Raw genomic sequence first — 17880 nt, forward strand, 5'->3', positions numbered from 1 at the left:
AGGATTAGGATTAGGATTAGGATTAGGATTAGGATTAGGATTAGGATTAGGATTGGGATTGGATCTGGCGCTATCCCACTGCTCCTCATCCCTGCCAACCACATCCCATGGGAATATTGGTTTGCCTGGGATTGGGAACGGTCACTGGTTCCGGTGTCCCTGACGTGTCTGGGGATTTTGGGATATCCCTGCGGTGCCCGCGGGGTCTGGATTTGGATTTGGAGGATTCTGTTGGAATTGTGGAATCCTGGAATGGGAAGGATCCTGAGGCTGATCCAATCCCACCCCATTCCAAGGGCAGGGACACCTCCCGCTATCCCAGGTTGCTCCAACCTGGCCTTGGAATTTGGGAAGCTCAGGAATTAGGGATGTGCCGGAGGCAGATCCAGAGTGGGATCCAAAGGCATCGGGAGGTCAAAAATAGTGTGGGATTTAAAAATCCATAGTCTTGGAAATATTCCCAAAATTCCCCGGAGCAGCACTGCCCAAATCCTTGTCCAAACTTCCCGAGGATTCCTGGAGCTTGCTCCATGATTCCCAACCTTTTCCATGAAAAATATCCCTAGGAAAGAGCATTTTCCTCCATTATTTCCAGGTTTTTCCAGGGATAGAGGGGTCGGGGAATTCATTTCATGGAGCTGGGGCAGGAGAAATTCCCAGTTTGCAATCGGAACAGTTCAAGTTGGAAAAAAAAAAACCTCAGAAGTTTTAATTCCCAACAAAAGCTCCTTCACTCCACGGCAAGGGATATCCATTACAACCGGAGTCTTCCCACATTTTCCTGGAAAAATCCCGGAGAAAAATGGATTCTGGGTCAGATTTTTCAGGGAATATCAGGAATATTTAGTGTTGTCCCAGTTTTTTATTCCATGGGGTGTTTTCCAGCCCCTTTCCCAGCTCCCTCCCTTCCCTTTTCCTGCTCCCGGAATTCCAGGGGATCCCTCAGCCATTCCCAGGAGCAGCAGGGCTGGGCCAGCAGAACTTTTCCATGTGTTTTTTCCAGGTTTTAGTTGGATCCCCCCTCCCTCCCTCCCTCCCGGCCTGACTCTGACTCATTCCCTGCGTGCCGGAGCCTCCGGAGCCTCCGCGCTTTTCCCAATCCCACTCCGACACCACGAGTTTCCCCATCCAACTCCTCGTGCCGGGATCATCCCTCCGGATATTTCATTCCTTACGTTCATCCCAGCCTCATTCCCGGTTTTTGGAGCCCTCTGGATTTGGGAAGGATCCTGGATCCATCCTGGTTTTCCTGCCCAGCACATCCCAGATATTCCCATTTTGGGAAAGGCTTTGGAGCAGGGAATCATCCCCTGGATCTGGGAAGAGCCGGGATTTTTGGGATCAGCTCCTTTTCCCACCAATCCATGGCAATTCCCTGTGATCCCACATTTCTTCCATCCAGGTTTTTGCTCCAGGCTTTTTTTTTCCCCAAGGGAATTCAGTGTGTGAATTCCTCCAGTTTTCCTTATTCCCATTTTTTCCCCTCTCCTGGACACACAACCAGAGTTTCCAATGTAATTCTTGGAATGCTTTAATCCCTCCTCAACATTCCCGATGTGTCTGGCCAGGCTCATCCCAAATTCCTTCCTTCATTCCCGCTGCTCCTTTCCAGGTGGGATCTTCCCAAAATGTTCCCATTTATCCCAGATTTCAGCACCTTGGAATTTCCACATACACAGGGAAGTTTTCCCTCTCTGCCCTCAGCCAAAGGAACACCAGGAATTCCCAGCAATTCCTGGGATTTTTTTTTCCCCACCGCTGTTGGATTTAGGGAATGAAATGAATTGTGGGAATTCCCTCCGTGGGCATTTCCCGGTGGGATGCAGACATCTGGATTTTTCCAGGAACAATTCCAAGTTTCCAGGAGGTGTTTGGAGTCAAATCCCACCCCTGGAAGTGCCCAGGGATGGGTTGGATGGGGTTTGGAGCAACCTGGGATAGGGAAAGGTGTCGCTGTCCATGGAGAATTCCCAGGAATGTTGGGAAGAGATCCCGGGAATGTTGAGAAGAGACCCTGGAAACTTCAGGGAATGGATCCTGGAAACGCTGGAAGAACAATCCTGGAAATGTTGGGAGAATCATCCTGGAAATGGAAGAACAATCCTGGAAATGTCAGGGAAACCTTCCTGGAAACTTTGGGGAAAAGATCCTGGGAATGTTGGGGGAAAAATCCTGGAAAATTTAGGGAAAGGATGCTGGAAATTTTGGGATAACAGTCCTGGAAATGTTGGGAGAATCATCCTGGAAATGTTGGAAGAAGAATCCTGGAAATGTTGGGAGAAGAATCCTGGAAATGTTGGGAGAAGAATCCTGGAAATGTTGGGGAAATCATCTGGAAACTTTGGGAGAAAGATCCTGGAAATGCTGGGAAAAAAATCCTGGGAATGATGGGGAATCTCTGGGGCTGAAGTTGGATCCATGGCCACCAGCAGATCCCGCCAGCCTGGGAAAAAGTGGACGGAAATCCTGGAAAACAGGGTTGGAAATCCAAGAAAATGGGCATTGGAAAACCTGGAAAGCAGGGTCAGAAATACTGGAAAAGAGGCATCAGAAATCTTGGAAAACTGGGTTGGAAATCCTGGAACCGTGTCCAAGTGCGGGGATGGAGAATGCCAGAAATTCTCCTAAGAGCAGGAATTTTCCCTAATTCAGTGGGAATTCAGGAATTCTTCCTCATTCTGTGGGAAAATTCAGGAAATTTCCCTAATTCAGTGGGAATTCAGGAATTCTTCCCTAATTCTGTGTGAAAAATTCAGGAATTTCCCTGATCCGGTGGGAATTCAAGAATTCTTCCTAATTATGTTTGGGAATTCAGGGATTTTCCCTGATTCTGTGGGAATTCAGGAATCTTTCCCTAATTCTGTGTGAAAACTCAGGGATTTTTCCCAATATCCAACTTAAAATTCCTCTGGCACAGCTGGAGGCTGTTCCCTGGGATTTCCTGGGAGCAGATCCCAAATCCCGGCCGGCTGCCGCCTCTGCCGTGGAATTCCGGAGGGAGACGATCCCTCCTGATCCTCTTTTTCCAGGATGAGCCTCCTTCCAGATGCTCTTCCCGGGATTTGGGCTCCTTTCCCTGGGAAAGAGGGGTCAGGAATCCTGGAAAATAGATCCGGGAATTCTGGGAATTCCCAAGGGAAGCGGGTTTTTTTGAACCAATCCCGGAATCCTGCCCCTGGAATTCACTTCTGATCATTCCCATGAAATCCCGTGGAAATGAAAACATCCTGGATTTTTGGGATCTTTGGATGCGTCGGAAGCAATTTTTGGGAATATCACAGCCCGTTTGTCCCCCTGGAATGGGAATTCTCTGGGGGTTTATTCCAAGTTTATTCCCAAAGAAGCTTTTCCAGCCTGGAATGGGACAATTCCCAATGGAATCCAAATCCAAATCCAGCTGGACTCTTCCACGGGCTGGAATTCCCTGGAAGCAGACACGGAATCCCATCAATCCCACCTGGAATTCCAACGGGATGGAGGAGAAAAATTCCATGGAACACAAAACCCAGGGCGGGAGGAAGAGCTGCTGCTCCTTCCCAGAATTCCCTTTCCCTTTGGAATCCCGTGGGAATCCCGGCAGGAGGATGTGAGGAGAAATCCCGTCTCTGCCAGGAATTTTGGGAATCTCACAGGCTGCTTAACCCCCGCTCTTGGATTCATCCATGGAAATCCGGGATGAGCTGAGGGATTCATGGAATGTGGGCCTGGTGTGGGGAGATAAAAGGGATGAAGGGAAAACTCTGCTGGAAAAACTCCCAGGAATTCGTTCCCATGGAAAAACTCCAACCCCATCCGGGCAGCTTCGCTCCTGGAATTTTTTTTTTCCTCATGGAATTTTTTGCCGATGGAATTTTTCTCCTCATGGAATTTTCTGCCGATGGAATTTTTCTCCTCATGGAATTTTTTGCCAATGGAATTTTTTCCTCATGGAATTTTCTCCTCGTGGAATTTTTTGTCGATGGAATTTTTCTCCTCATGGAATTTTTTGCCGATGGAATTTTTCTCCTCATGGAATTTTTCTCCTCATGGAATTTTTCTCCTCATGGAATTTTTCTCCTCATGGAATTTTTCTCCCCACCCCTGTGCACAGCGGGAGGGCAGCGGGTGGCACAGGTGACAGTGGGCACAGAGTGGCACAGGTGACAATGGCACCCAGGGATGGCACGAGTGGCACCGGGGCACAGGTTGGCACAGGTGACAGTGGCACAGAGTGTCGCAGAGGGTGGCAGCGGGCACAGATTGTCACGAGTGGCATTGGGGTACAGGATGTCATAGGTGGCATTGGGGACAGATTGGCACGGGTGACAGTGGCACCCAGGGATGGCACAAGAGGCACTAAGGCACAGGGTGGCACAGGTGACAGTGGGCACAGGGTGGCACAGGTGACATCGGGGCATAGGTTGGCACAGGGCTCTACCCCCTCGGAGCATTCCTGCAATCCCTGGAATTCCCGCAGTTCCCACAATTCCTGAAATCCCTGGAATTCCCGTAGTTCCCGAAATCCCTGGAATTCCTGTAGTTCCTGGATTTCCTGCAGTTACTACTCAAAAACTGGGGGAGGGGGTTAAATATGGAATTGGGGTGCAAAAATAGGGAATTTTGGGGCAGATGTGGAATTAGGGGCACAGTGAGAACCCCCGAACCGGGAATGGGGCCTGGGGACCCTCCCTCCTTCTCTCCCTCCTTGCTCCCATCCCATTCCCATCCCATTCCCACTCCCATTCCCATCCCGTTCCCATTCCCATTCCCACTCCCATTCCCATTCCCACTCCCATTCCCATCCCATTCCCATTCCCACTCCCATTCCCATCCCATTCCCATTCCCATTCCCACTCCCATTCCCATTCCCACTCCCATTCCCACTCCCATTCCCGTTCCCATTCCCATTCCCAATCCCATTCCCATTCCCATTCCCACTCCCATTCCCATTCCCACTCCCATTCCCATTCCCATTCCCATTCCCATTCCCACACCCATTCCCACTCCCATTCCCATTCCCATTCCCATTCCCATTCCCATTCCCAATCCCGCGGCAGCACCGGCAGCGGCCGCCAGGGGGCGGCTCCGGGCGGGCCCCACCGGGACTGGGAGCGGGATTGGGATCGGGCCCGGGATCAGGAATGGGATCGGGACTGGGAGCGGGATTGGGATCGGGCCCGGGATCAGGAATGGGATCGGGACTGGGAGCGGGATTGGGATCGGGCCCGGGATCAGGAATGGGATCGGGACCAGGAGCGGGATTGGGATCGGGCCCGGGATCAGGAATGGGATCGGGACTGGGAGCGGGATTGGGATCGGTCCCGGGATCAGGAATGGGATCGGGACTGGGAGCGGGATTGGGATCGGTCCCGGGATCAGGAATGGGATCGGGACTGGGAGCGGGATTGGGATCGGTCCCGGGATCAGGAATGGGATTGGGATGGGTCCCACGATGGCTCTGGCATGGTCCCATTCCCATTCCCATTCCCATTCCCACTCCCACACGGGAATGCGGGTGCTGCTTGAAAGTCCCGGGAGCGGGATTGGGATCAGGAGCGGGAGCGGGATCGGCCCCGGGAGCGGGATCGGGATCAGGAGCGGGAGCTGGAGCGGGATCCGGAATCGGCCTCGGGACCAGGAGCGGGATCTGGGATCGGGACCAGGAGCGGGATGTGGGATTGGGACCAGGAGCGGGCTCTGGGATCGGGAGCGGGAGTGGGATCTGGGATCGGAACCAGGAGCGGGATGCGGGATCAGGACCAGGAGCGGGATGCGGGATCGGCCCTGGGACCAGGAGTGGGAGCCGGGATCGGGACCAGGAGCGGGATGCGGGATCGGGACCGGGAGCGGGATCCGGGATCGGGAACAGGAGCGGGATGCGGGATCGGGACCAGGAGCGGGATCTGGGATCAGGACCAGGAGCGGGATGCGGGATAGGGACCAGGAGCGGGAGCCGAGATCAGGACCAGGAGCGGGATCTGGGATCGGGACCAGGAGCGGGATGCGGGATCGGAACCAGGAGGGGGATCTGGGATCGGCCCCGGGATCGGGAGCGGGAGCGGGATGCGGGATGTGGGATCGGGACCAGGAGCAGGAGCGGGATGCGGGATCGGGACCAGCAACGGGATCTGGGATCGGGACCAGGAGCGGGATCGGGACCAGGAGCAGGAGTGGGATGTGGGATCGGGATCAGGAGCGGGATCCGAGATCAGGACCAGGAGCGGGATCTGGGATCGGGACCAGGAGCGGGATCTGGGATCGGGACCAGCAGCGGGATCCGGGATCGGAACCAGGAGCGGGAGCGGGATGCGGGCTCGGTACCGGGACCGGGATCTGGGATCGGGACCGGGAGTGGGATCGGCCCCGGGACCAGCAGCGGGATGCGGGACCGGGACCAGGAGCGGGAGCGGGATCGGCCCCGGGACCGGGAGCAGGATCTGGGACCGGGACCAGGAGCGGGATCTGGGATCGGGACCGGGATCTGGGATCGGGACCAGGAGCGGGAGCGGGAGCCGGGTCAGGACCGCGCCGGCAGCGGGGGCGGCGGCGGCGGCGGGAGCGGCGGGAGCGGGGGCGGCCGGTGCGGCGGCGTCCCCGCCCGCCGTGGGAGGAGCCGCGGGCCCCGGCCCCACCTGCCCCGGGCCATGGTGCGCCGGAGGGAGCGGAGCGGAGCGCGGGGCGGGCGGCGCCGCTGCGCCATGGAGCCGGCGGTGGCGGGCGGCGGCCGCCCCGCAGCCGGTACCGCTCCGGCCTCCGCCGCTGCCCGCGCCCGGGCGGCACCGCCGGGGCCGCGCTGAGCCCCGCGGGGACCACCCCGAGCCCCGCGGGGAACACCCGCGGCCATGGCGAGCCGGCCGGGCATCAGCACCGTCACCTACGTGTTCGTTTACAGCCCCGCCGGCCCCGCCGCGCCGCCCGCCGGTCCCGGTACCGAGCCCGCGCCCCACGCCGCGCCCGCCCCGCTGCGCGGGCCCAAGCGGAAGCTTTACAGCGCCGTGCCCGGCCGCAAGTTCATCGTGGTGAAGAGCTACGCGCCGCAGGGCGATGGCGAGATCCAGCTCAACCGCGGAGAGGCCGTCAAGGGTGAGCGGGGACACCGGGAGCGGCGGCGCGGACACCGGGAGCGGCCGCGCCGGGAGGGCGGGAGGAGCGGCGGGGGATGCTCCCGGTGCTGGATGCGGCAGCGGCGGGGCCGCGGCTGGGATGGAGGGAGGGAGGGAGGGGTGGGGAGCGCTCAGGTGTGGGGTGGAGGGATTGGGGTGTTCAGCTCACCTGTGGGGCTGCGGCTTTTGGGGTGTCCTGCCCACCTGTGGGGCTGCAGAGCTGTGGGGCTGCAGCTTTTGGGGTCTCCAGCCCACCTGTGGGGCTGCAGAACCCTGGGGTCTCCAGCCCACCTGTGGGGCTGCGGCTTTTGGGGTCTCCAGTCTGGTTGTGGGGCTGCAGAGCTGTGGGGTCTCTAGTCTGGTTGTGGGGCTGTAGAACCCTGGGGTGTTCAGCCCACTTTTGGGGCTGCAGAGCTTTGGGGTCTCCAATCTGGTTGTGGGGCTGCAGGGCTGTGGGGTCTCTAGTCTGGTTGTGGGGCTGTGGTTTTTGGGGTGTCCTGCCCACCTGTGGGGCTGCAGAGCTGTGGGGTCTCCAGTGTGGTTGTGGGGCTGCAGTTTTTGGGGTGTCCTGCCCACCTGTGGGGCTGTGGCTTTTGGGGTGTCCTGTTCACCTGTGGGGTCTCCAGTCTGGTTGTGGGGCTGCAGTTTTTGGGGTCTCCAGCCCACCTGTGGGGCTGCGGCTTTTGGGGTGTCCAATCTGGTTGTGGGGCTGCAGGGCTCTGGGATTTCCAGCCCACCTGTGGGGCTGCAGCTTTTGGGGTGTCCTGCCCATCTGTGGGGCTGCAGAGCTGTGGGGTCTCTAGTCTGGTTGTGGGGCTGCAGTTTTTGGGGTGTCCTGCCCACCTGTGGGGCTGCAGTTTTTGGGGTGTCCAGCTCACCTGTGGGGCTGTGGCTTTTGGGGTCTCCAATCTGGTTGTGGGGCTGCAGGGCTGTGGGGTCTCCAGCCCACCTGTGGGGCTGCAGAGCTGTGGGGTCTCTGGTGTGGTTGTGGGGCTGCAGTTTTTGGGGTGTCCTGCCCACCCGTGGGGCTGTGGTTTTGGGGTCTCCAGCTCACCTGTGGGGCTGCAGCTCTGTGGGGTCTCCGGTGTGGTTGTGGGGCTGCAGCTTTTGGGGTCTCCAGCCCAGCTGTGGGGCTGCAGCTTTTGGGGTCTCCAGCCCACCTGTGGGGCTTCAGCCCTTTGGGGTCCCCTGGCCCGTTATGGGGTTGCAGCGCTTTGGGGTCCCCAGTTTGGCTGTGGGGCTGCAGCTCTGTGGGGTCCCCGGGTTGGTTTTGGGACTTCAGCTTTGTGGGGTTCCCAGTCCTGTTGTGCAGTTTTGGGGTCCCGATCCTGTTTTTGGGGTCCCTACTCCTGGTTTTGGGCCAGTGCTCCGTTGGTCCCCGTTCCCGGTTTTGGGGTCCCCACCCCGATTTTGGGGCTCCCCTCACGGTTTTGGGGCCGGAGCTCTGTGGGATACCCAATCCCGGTTTTGGGGTCCCCATCCCGGTTTTGGGATCCCCCATCCCGGTTTTGGGATCCCCCATCCCGGTTTTGGGGTCCCCATCCCGGTTTTGGGGGCCAGAGCTCTGTGGGATCCCCAGTCCCGGTTTTGGGGTCCCCATTTTGGCTTTGGGATCCCCCATCCCGGTTTTGGGGCCGGAGCTCTGTGGGATCCCCACTCCTGGTTTTGGGGACCCCATTCTGGTTTGGGGCCGGAGCTCTGTGGGATCCCCAATCCCGTTTTGGGGTCCCCAATCCCGGTTTTGGGGTCCCCATCCCGGTTTTGGGGCCAGAACTCTGTGGGGTCCCTACTCTTGGTTTTGGGGTCCCCATCCTGGTTTTGGGGTTCCTCTTCCGGTTTTGGGGCCGGAGCTCTGTGGGTTCTCCCATCCCGGTTTTGGGGTCCCCATTTTGGTTTTGGGGTCCCCATCCCCGGTTTTGGGGTTCCCCTTCCGGTTTTGGGGCCGGAGCTCTGTGGGATCCCCAATCCCGGTTTTGGGGTCCCCATCCCGGTTTTGGGGGTGGAACTCTGTGGGTTCCCCCATCCCGGTTTTGGGGTTCCCATCCTGGTTTTGGGATCCCCAATCCCGGTTTTGGGGTCCCCAATCCCGGTTTTGGGATCCCCCATCCCAGTTTTGGGGTCCCCACTCCGGTTTTGGGGCCAGAACTCTGTGGGGTCCCCATACTGGTTTTGGGGTCCCCATACTGGTTTTGGGGTTCCCATACCGATTTTGGGGTCCCCACTCCGGTTTTGGGGCCAGTGCTCTGTGGGTCCCCATCCCTATTCCCGAGGAAGGGAATTCCCCACCAGCCGGAGAATTCCCGAGTTTTTCCCCCCATCCCAGAAAGTTTTGGGAGCTTCTCCTCCTCTCCCTCCTCCGCGATTTTTTTTGGGATTCCTGGCACGGCGCGGGGCTGGAGCCTCTGGAATGACGGGAGAGGGAGAGCGGGAATATTCCCAGCTTGGAATTGCGGCTCCCACATTCCCATGGTTTTGTTTTCCATGCGGGAAAGGCCGGGAAGGAAGGGCTGCGCCGGAATTCCTGTGCATTCCTTGGAATTCCAAGGGTTTCACGTGGGATTCCGGCATTCCTGAGGTGCAGGTGTGGAATTCCAGGATCCGGGAAGGATTTTTGGGATGTGAATACTTTTCCCCCGCTCCTTTTCCCTGTTTTTCCTTGTTTGGAGTGGGTGGTCCTGGAGTTGCTGCCACGAAATCCTTGGGATTCGCTTCTCCATCCCAAAATTCCTGGCGTGTGATCTCCAAGGAAAAACAACCCGTGGGAAGAGGGATGAGGAGGACGTGGTGTGACCCCTGGGAGCGGGAAGCGCTTCCCGCTGGATATTCCCAGAATTCGGGAGGATGCGGGATTCAAAGCCGATCCCTTCCCTCATGGAATTTCTCCAGGAGAGGCCGATCCGTGGATTTTTGGGAATTTTGGCAGCTCCGGAACGGCGCTGCGTTGTCGTGTTCCGTGGATTTGGGAAAATCCCGGATCCAGACGGAGCCCTGAGCTCGGGGGGTGGCCGGGAATGTTGGGAGAGGCAGGAATTGCAGGAATTGCAGGAATTGCAGGAATTGCGGCCGAGGGAACTCTCCAGGGTTCTGGAATGACGCGGGTGGAGATTCCTGGGAATGGGAATGCTGGGAATGGAGCTGGAAAGGTGGGAAAAGGTTTGGGAATGACAGGGATTTCTGGGTGAGGATGGGAAGCTGGAATTCCAGGAATTCCAGCCCAGGAGCAGCCTGGGAATCTCCAGGGAGATGCTGGATCTCATCCCTATCCATGAGATCATTCCAAGGGTGGGGAAATTCCCGCCAGCCCAGGCTGCTCCAGCTTTTCCTTGGACATTCCATGGATTCAGGGGCAGCCCAGGCAGGAATTCCTCATTCCCAAAATCCCACCCCAATCTCCCTTTCCATGTGTTCCATCCTTCCATTCCTTTCCCAAATTTCAGCTCTCCCAGATCCCCTTCAGGCCCTGGAATGTGCTGGAATTCCCCGGATCCTTCCCTTTTCCAGGGGAACATTCCCAATTTTCCCATCTCCATCCCTGGAATCCTCCCGGTGCCTCCTCTGGATTTGCTCCACGTCCTTCCCGTGATCCTCCCCGATCCCATATTCCCGTTTTTTACCGCATTTTTTGGGATCAGCTCATTCCCATGGCCTCTCCAGGGCTCGGAATTCCTGGGAAGTTTTTCTTTCATCCCAAGGTCAGGAATTTCTCCTCCTGCTCCTGGTTTTTCCTCGGGGAAAGTCATTTGGGAAGAAGCCAGGATGCAGCTGGTTCCCGGTTGGAAAATTATCCGAGCCCTCGGGAATGCCATCTGTCCCAAATCCCGCTTTTTCCCGGGCTCCATTCCTTCATCTCAGGTCAGGCCGGGATTTTTCCATTGGGATTTTTGGGATTTCAGGTCACCAGGAAAAGTTTTGTGGAATTTTCAGAGCCGCTCCGCTTGGAACTTCCCAAAATCCAAATTTTTCTGACTGGAAATCCAAGGAAAAATTCTCTGCTGGATATGGGGGTGGGGGGAAATCGGGATTTGGGGATTGGTGGGATGGCCTCAGGATTTTTGGGATTTTGCTGGAAAAGGGTTTGGAATTGTGGCTGTTCCATCCCTGGAGTTGTCCAAGGCCAATTTGGAGCAATGTGGGAATGTGGGAATTGGCATGGGATGATCCCAAAGATCCTTCCCACCTAAAACATTCCGGAATTCCAGGAATTCTTGGCTCCTCCTCCCCTCCACGTGGAGGGATCCTGCTTGGGATTGAAAAATTCCCAACTTTTCCCATGCTTTGCTTTTCCTTCAGCATCGATTTTTGCCAGGGAAGATCCCTCTTCCCAAATTTCCACATCCACAGGGAAGCTAGACAGGACAATTCCCGGATTTTTTATTCCCTACCTCCCAGTTTTTAATGGAATTTTTTTCCTTATTTGGAGAAGACCGGGAATTCCCGTGGTGTTCCTTTGTCAGGATCCATTGGAGTCATCCCAGAGTTTCTGAAATTCCCAAAAAAAAGAGATTTTCCTGATGTGTGGATGGAAGTCCATCAGAAAATCATGGAAATATCCAGGATGAGGCTGGGTTATTCCAGAAAATTCCCATAAAAATGACTCTTGTTCCTGGGATCTGGGAGAACATTTGGAATTCTTATCAGTTGTCCCTGGAAAAATCCTTGGTGACAAGAGAGGGAGATCCCATCAAAACTCGGATTTTTGGGACAGAATCTCCACAATTCCTGTTTTTTTTCCCTCTGGGGTTTTTTTGGGACAGAATTCCCACATTTCCTGCTTTTTTTCCCTCCAATTTTTTAGGACAGAATTCTGACATTTCCTTCTTTTTTTTTTTTCTCAATTTTTTTGGGACAGAATTCCCACATTTCCTGCTTTTTTTTCCCTCCAATTTTTTAGGACAGAATTCCCACATTTTCTGCTCTTTTCCCTCCAGTTTTTTTGGGATAGAATTCCCACAATTCCTGCTTTTTTCCCTTCAGGATCCCGAGTCCGGGCTGGGACTTGTGGGCTCAGCTCCAGAGTTGGATCCAAATCCATTAAAATATTTTTGGGATTGACCAGCACAGGAATTCCCGAGATTTTCCTCTGATTTCCGGGGTGATCCGGATGGATTCTCCTTGGATCTTGGTTTTGGCTGGATCTTTTCCTTTGGAAAAAAGGGAGAGCGGAACCTCTGGAATTGGATCAATTTTTCCACTTGGATGAGTTGGAAAATTCTGTCTTGGTACCAAAATCCTTCCCTTAGTTTGTTCCCGAAGCTGGAATTCTGGGAATTCCAGATTTTAACAAAGAAAAGGATTTTTTCCAGAATTCTTGGAAAGAGCCTCCATTATAAATCCAATTTTCCATGATTTTCAGATCCCTGGGATAATTTCATGGATCTTTTTTGAGAATCAGATCTTTGGGATCAGGAAATGCTCCCAGTGGGAAAAACCTTTGGACACAGAAATCTTAAATTGAGCAGGAAAATTCCCAGAATATTCCAAAAGAAAATTTCCCCTCTTCATTTTAATGTTTTAAGGGATAATTTTAAGGATTCGTTTCGGCATTCCTGCATTTCCTGGCGCCTTTCCTGGATTTGGATCCCAAAATTCAGTCCTGGAATGTTGCTTTTCTCCATCCTCTGGAAAAATCTCCTTGTGCTTCCCATTTCCTATGAGAATTCCACTGGGAATCCCTAAATTTTGGGATATTCCAAGGCGAGCCCAAAGCTGAAGTGGTACCTGTTTTTTTTTTTTTTAATAATTTCAGGATTTTCCTGGGAATTCCAGATGGATTTGCTCCCTGGGAATTGTTATTCCCACCTGGAATTCCAACCCATAAACGAGGGGCTCCAAGTGACCCCAAATTCCCAGCTGGAATTTGGGAAGTGCCTCGGTTTTCCTTGGAAATGGAGAAATCTGGGAGATATTCCCGTGGGGAATATTCCGGCCCCGATTCCCATCCCAAAATTAGAAAATTCCTCATTAATTCCACTCCGCATCCCACTGACCTCGGAGCTGTCCCAGTTTTCCGGCGTGACCCAAAATCGGCGGGAAAATTCCAGAGGGAATTGAGTCCCCGTGGGATCGGAAGTGACGGAACATTCCGGGCTGGGAAACGCCGGGAATTCAGGGAGGTGGGGAAGGAAATTGGGGATTTTTTTTTTTCCCAAGGAAATTTGGGGATTTGTTTGGGATTGGAGGGGTTGTCCACGGTCTGACCTGGAATTCCAAGGAAATTTGGGATAATTTTTGGGATTGGAGGTGATGTCCATGGTCTGACCTGGAATTCCAAGGAAATTTGGGATAATTTTTGGAATTGGGGGTGATGTCCATGGTCTAGCCTGGAATTCCAAGGAAATTTGGGATCATAGGTTGGGATTGGAGGTGATGTCCACAGTCTGGCCTGGAATTCCAAGCAAATTTGGGGTTTTTTTTTTTGGGATTGGAGGTGATGTCCATGGTCTGACCTGGATTTCCAAGGAAATTTGGGATAATTTTTGGAATTGGGGGTGATGTCCATGGTCTGGCCTGGAATTCCAAGCAAATGTGGAGGTTTTTTTGGGATTTGAGGGGTTGTCCACGACTCTGGCCTGGAATTCCAAGGAAATTTGGGATCATAGGTTGAGTTTTCAGAGGATTTTCGTGCTCTGACCTGGAATTCCAACCAAATCTGGGATCTTGGGTTGGGTTTTTTGGGATTCTCCATGCTCTGACCTGGCTGACGAGTCCAAACTTCCCTGGATAAAATTCCAGTGGATAATTCCAGGGATTTAGCTGGAGACCATTCCCATGTCTCATTTCCGTGTTCTGTTTGCGCCTCTCCACATTTTCCATGTTTTTTTCTCTCTTTTCCAAGGTCTTTTCTCTCTTTTCCATGTTTTTCCCTCTCTTTTCCATGTTTTTTCCTCTCTTTTCCATGTTTTTTTTTTTCTCTCTTTTCCATGTTTTTTTTTTCTCTCTTTTCCATGTTTTTTTTCTCTCTTTTCCATGTTTTTTTTCTCTCTTTTCCATGTTTTTTTCTCTCTTTTCCATGTTTTTTTCTCTCTTTTCCATGTTTTTTTCTCTCTTTTCCATGTTTTTTTCCTCTCTTTTCCATGTTTCTTTCTCTTTTCCATTCCCATTCACGCTCCAGACCAGCGGCTCCGTGAAGTAGGTAACTATGGAATTTTTCCTTGGAATATTTTTTTCCCTTCCCAGCTTTATCCTTTTTCCCACATTTTTTCCTCATTGTGGCCTCCAAGTGTGGGGAGTTTTCCAGGATTTTTGGAGCTCGGCTTTTCCCGGTTTTCCCTCCACTCCTGCTGCTTATTCCGGATGGGATTGGGGGGCAGAGGGATTTTCCTCTCCCATCCCAGTTTTCCTGCACTTCCCAAAGTTTCCCTGTCCTTGTGTGTCCTGAAATTCCCAGAAAATCCAAACCGGGAGTCACCTCCTGGGAAAATTCTGGAATGGGAGTTGTGGGAGGAACCAGTGGGGAATTATGGATTGGGAATTCCGAATGAGGAATTCCATGGGAATTCCTGCTGCTCCGGGATTTGGGATTTTGGGACACGATTCCCGGTGCTCTCGGAGCGGCTTTGGAATTTCTGATGCCATGAAAATCCATCCTCTCCTGGTGATCCTGGAAATCTGATCCCGGATCCAGGGATGGGGCGATTGGGAAGCATCCGATGGGGCGGAGCTGATCCCAAAAAATTCCGTTGGACACCCCAAGGTTGCCATATGCTTCCGTCACTCCTCTGCTGCCATATCCATGGAAAACCCCATGGAAAACCCCATGGAAAACCCCATGGAAAACCCCATGGAAAACCCCATGGAAAACCCCATGGAAAACCCCATGGAAAACCCCATGGAAAACCCCATGGAAAACCCCATGGAAAACCCCATGGAAAACCCCATGGAAAACCCCATGGAAAACGTTATTTTCCCGCCGTTTGCCGCTGGCTCCAGGTGGATTCCCATTCCCAGGAAAATCCCACCAAACTGGAGTTGGGATCAGCTGGATTGAAACCTGGGAATTGCCGTTCCCATCAGGAAAAGGAGAGGGAAAATGGAATTTTCCCCCCAAAAATGGAAATTTCCTCCCAATTAAGCCCGGGAATGCCGTTGGAATTGGGAATTCCGGTTGCCACAGAATTCCTGAAGGAATGGGGGATAGAAAACAGCCTCAAGTTGGGCTCAGTTTGGATATTTGGGAATTTTTCCATGGAAAGGGTGCTCAGGCCTTGCCCAAGGAGGTTTGGAGTTGCCACCCCTGGTGGAATTCCAGGGATGTTGAGCTGGGAATAAGATGGGATTTGATAATCCAGGAGGGCTTTTCCCAGGCCAGGAATTCCAGGATTTTGGGGTTTAATCCTGGATTTTTCCAAGGGCTGGGAAGTGCCGTGTCATGCTCTGCTCCGACTGCAGAGGCTGCTCGGAAATCCTGGAATTTCCATGGGGAAAAAACCTCCAGGAATAAAATGTCCACAGGTTTTTATGGAAAAGGTGATGTCATCGCCCTTTTCCCTCTTTTCCACAGGATCCGATTGGAGCTGCCAATTCCAAGTCGGATCCATAATTTTTTCCTGGAATTCGGATCAATTCAGGGAAATCAGAACTATCCCAAATGATCCGGTGGGAATCCAGTGTCAGTATTCCCGCAGAAAATCTTGGATAATGAATTTTTCCATCTCCTGGTGCATGATAATGAAAAATTAGGAACAAATCCAGGAATATTCCCTGGAAAATTGGGGGTTTTCTATGAGTCTGGGGGATGTAGATCCAGGTTTTCCATGGTTTTGTGGGATGTAGATCCAGGTTTTCCATGTTTTTTTTGGGATGGTTCTGCCCTTTGTGCTGCATTCCAAGCGGGATGTGCCCATCCCAATCCCTGCCCGCATTCCCTGGGCTCTCCTGCCCTGGGATTCTCTGGGAATTCTGGCTGGGATCCAGCATTCCCAGGGCTTCCCATGGAATTCCTCATCCTGCCAGAACCTGGGGTGGGAATTTCAGGAATTCCTTCCCTAAGGATGCTGAGGACTCCCTGTCCCTGGGATTTTTTCAGGATGGGGAATTCCCAAACCGGCTGTTTTCCAGCTGGGAATTCCGACAGGGAGCGATCCCAAAACATTTCTCAATCCATGCTTAAAGGGCTGATCCCAAATTTTTCCCGGAAAGCAGACGGGAATTAGGAAAATCCCCTCAGGCTGAAACAACATCCGAGACATTTCCCAGGCCGGATTATCCAGGGAATTTCCACCTCTGGAGTGGCGTTAATCCCTCAAACACATCCCGGCTTTTCAGTGGGAAGAGGATTCCGGCGGATTCCAAAGGGATTCCCTGAACTCCTGGGGCTCCTCCTCCTCCTCTTCCCGGGAAAAGCTTGGAGCAGCCTCGGGTTTCCTTGGATCCCTGACTCCTTTCCCATCCATGTTTTCCGTGGGCACGGGTGTGAGACGGCTCCGGCTGCTCTTCCCTCTCCTCCGGAGCTCCGGGAATGCTGAGCCAGGAAAGCTCCTGGAAAAGCCTGGGAACATCCCAGGGAATAAATGCTGGGAAAAGGAGCTGGATCCAAGGCTGGGAAAAGCGGGAATGTTTTCTCCTGGAGCAGGGAAGGATCCAGGGAGAGCTTCCAGCACATTCCAGGGCCTGAAAGGGCTCCGGGAAAGCTGAAATTTGGGAAAGGCCTGGAAGGACAGGACACAGGGAATGGCTCCATGCCAGAGGGATGGATGGGATTTTGGGAATGAGGAATTCCTGGCTGGAATTGCCAGAGCAGCTGGGGCTGCCCCTGGATCCCTGGAATGTCCAAGGAAAGGTTGGGATGGTGGGAATTTCCCTGACCTTGGAATTCGATGGGATTTCTGCTCCATTCCCACCCAAACCATTCCAGGATCCCTTTCCCGAGGGCGATCCCAGGAATCCCGATCCTTTTCCCACATTTTGGCTCTTTCCTGGATTGGAGCAGGGATTTGAGGATGTTCTGTGCTCCCAGCATTCCCGAGGCACGGGAATTCCCATTTCCAGCTGGAAATGGGCTTTTCCCGGGATTTCCCATTGGGAATGGTGCCTCATTCCCACTTTTCCCGCCTGGATCCCTCAGCATTCCCTGGATTTGCCTGTCTGGATCCAGCAGTTCCAGAATCCCAGTGCTGGGAGATTGCAGGAAAAGGGAATTTCTCCCTGGTTTTCCTATGGAATGTGCTCAACATTCCAGCTTTTTTTTTTAATTGGTTTTCCCTCCTTTTATTCCCTGGGATGCTCCCATCATCATTCCCAGGTTATGGAAAAGAGGGAATAGCAGGAAAAGGAACATTCCAGCACAATCCTGGCTTTGATCCCTTTGGATCCTTCCCAGCTCCGGCCATTCCAGGATTTTCTGACCTCTGGCCTTTGCCGGCTGGGATTTGAGGGATATCCATTGGGAATTTCCTGGGAATCTGCTGAATCCAGGAGCCTTTGGATCTCCCCCATCCCCCGGGATCCTCCCTGTATTCCCAACATCCTGGAATTTGCTCCCTGAGGAATCCGGGATCCGTGGGATTCGGGAACAGCTTTCCCTATCCCATGGCTGTGCCAGGAGCTGGAATTCCCTGGATCCCAATGGATCTGGATGGGATTGATCCTAGTTTTTGGGAATGTGGCCCTTGGAAATATTCCCAATATTCCTGCTTTTCATCTTCAAGGGCCATTCCAGGGCCACATTCCTTTGTAAATTCTGCTGGAGCTGCCGGGAATTCCTTGGGATAAAGGAAAAGTGCTGGGAATGCTGCGCTGGGAATTTGGGAATGAGGAATTGTGCTGGGATTCATCCCAGTTTTCCAGGTGGGATCGGCTC

General features: G+C 53.6%; 1 protein-coding gene across 10 annotated transcripts in view; it reads left to right on the forward strand.

Moving 5' to 3' along the window:
* Positions 1–17880, forward strand: part of SHANK3 (SH3 and multiple ankyrin repeat domains 3) — a 151293-nt gene that overhangs the window by 63265 nt on the left and 70148 nt on the right. For all 10 annotated transcript variants that reach the window (XR_012051824.1, XR_012051825.1, XR_012051820.1 and 7 more), the window contains one exon: positions 6872–7062. Coding sequence is in view for 7 of the 10 variants with exons in the window: in XM_072917967.1 (XP_072774068.1) it covers positions 6872–7062 (191 nt within the window). In the remaining 3 variants the exon portion in view is untranslated. The remainder of the gene's footprint in view (positions 1–6871; positions 7063–17880) is intronic.

Source organism: Taeniopygia guttata, chromosome 1A (assembly GCF_048771995.1).
Source record: "Taeniopygia guttata chromosome 1A, bTaeGut7.mat, whole genome shotgun sequence".
Taxonomy (NCBI): Eukaryota; Metazoa; Chordata; class Aves; order Passeriformes; family Estrildidae; genus Taeniopygia; species Taeniopygia guttata.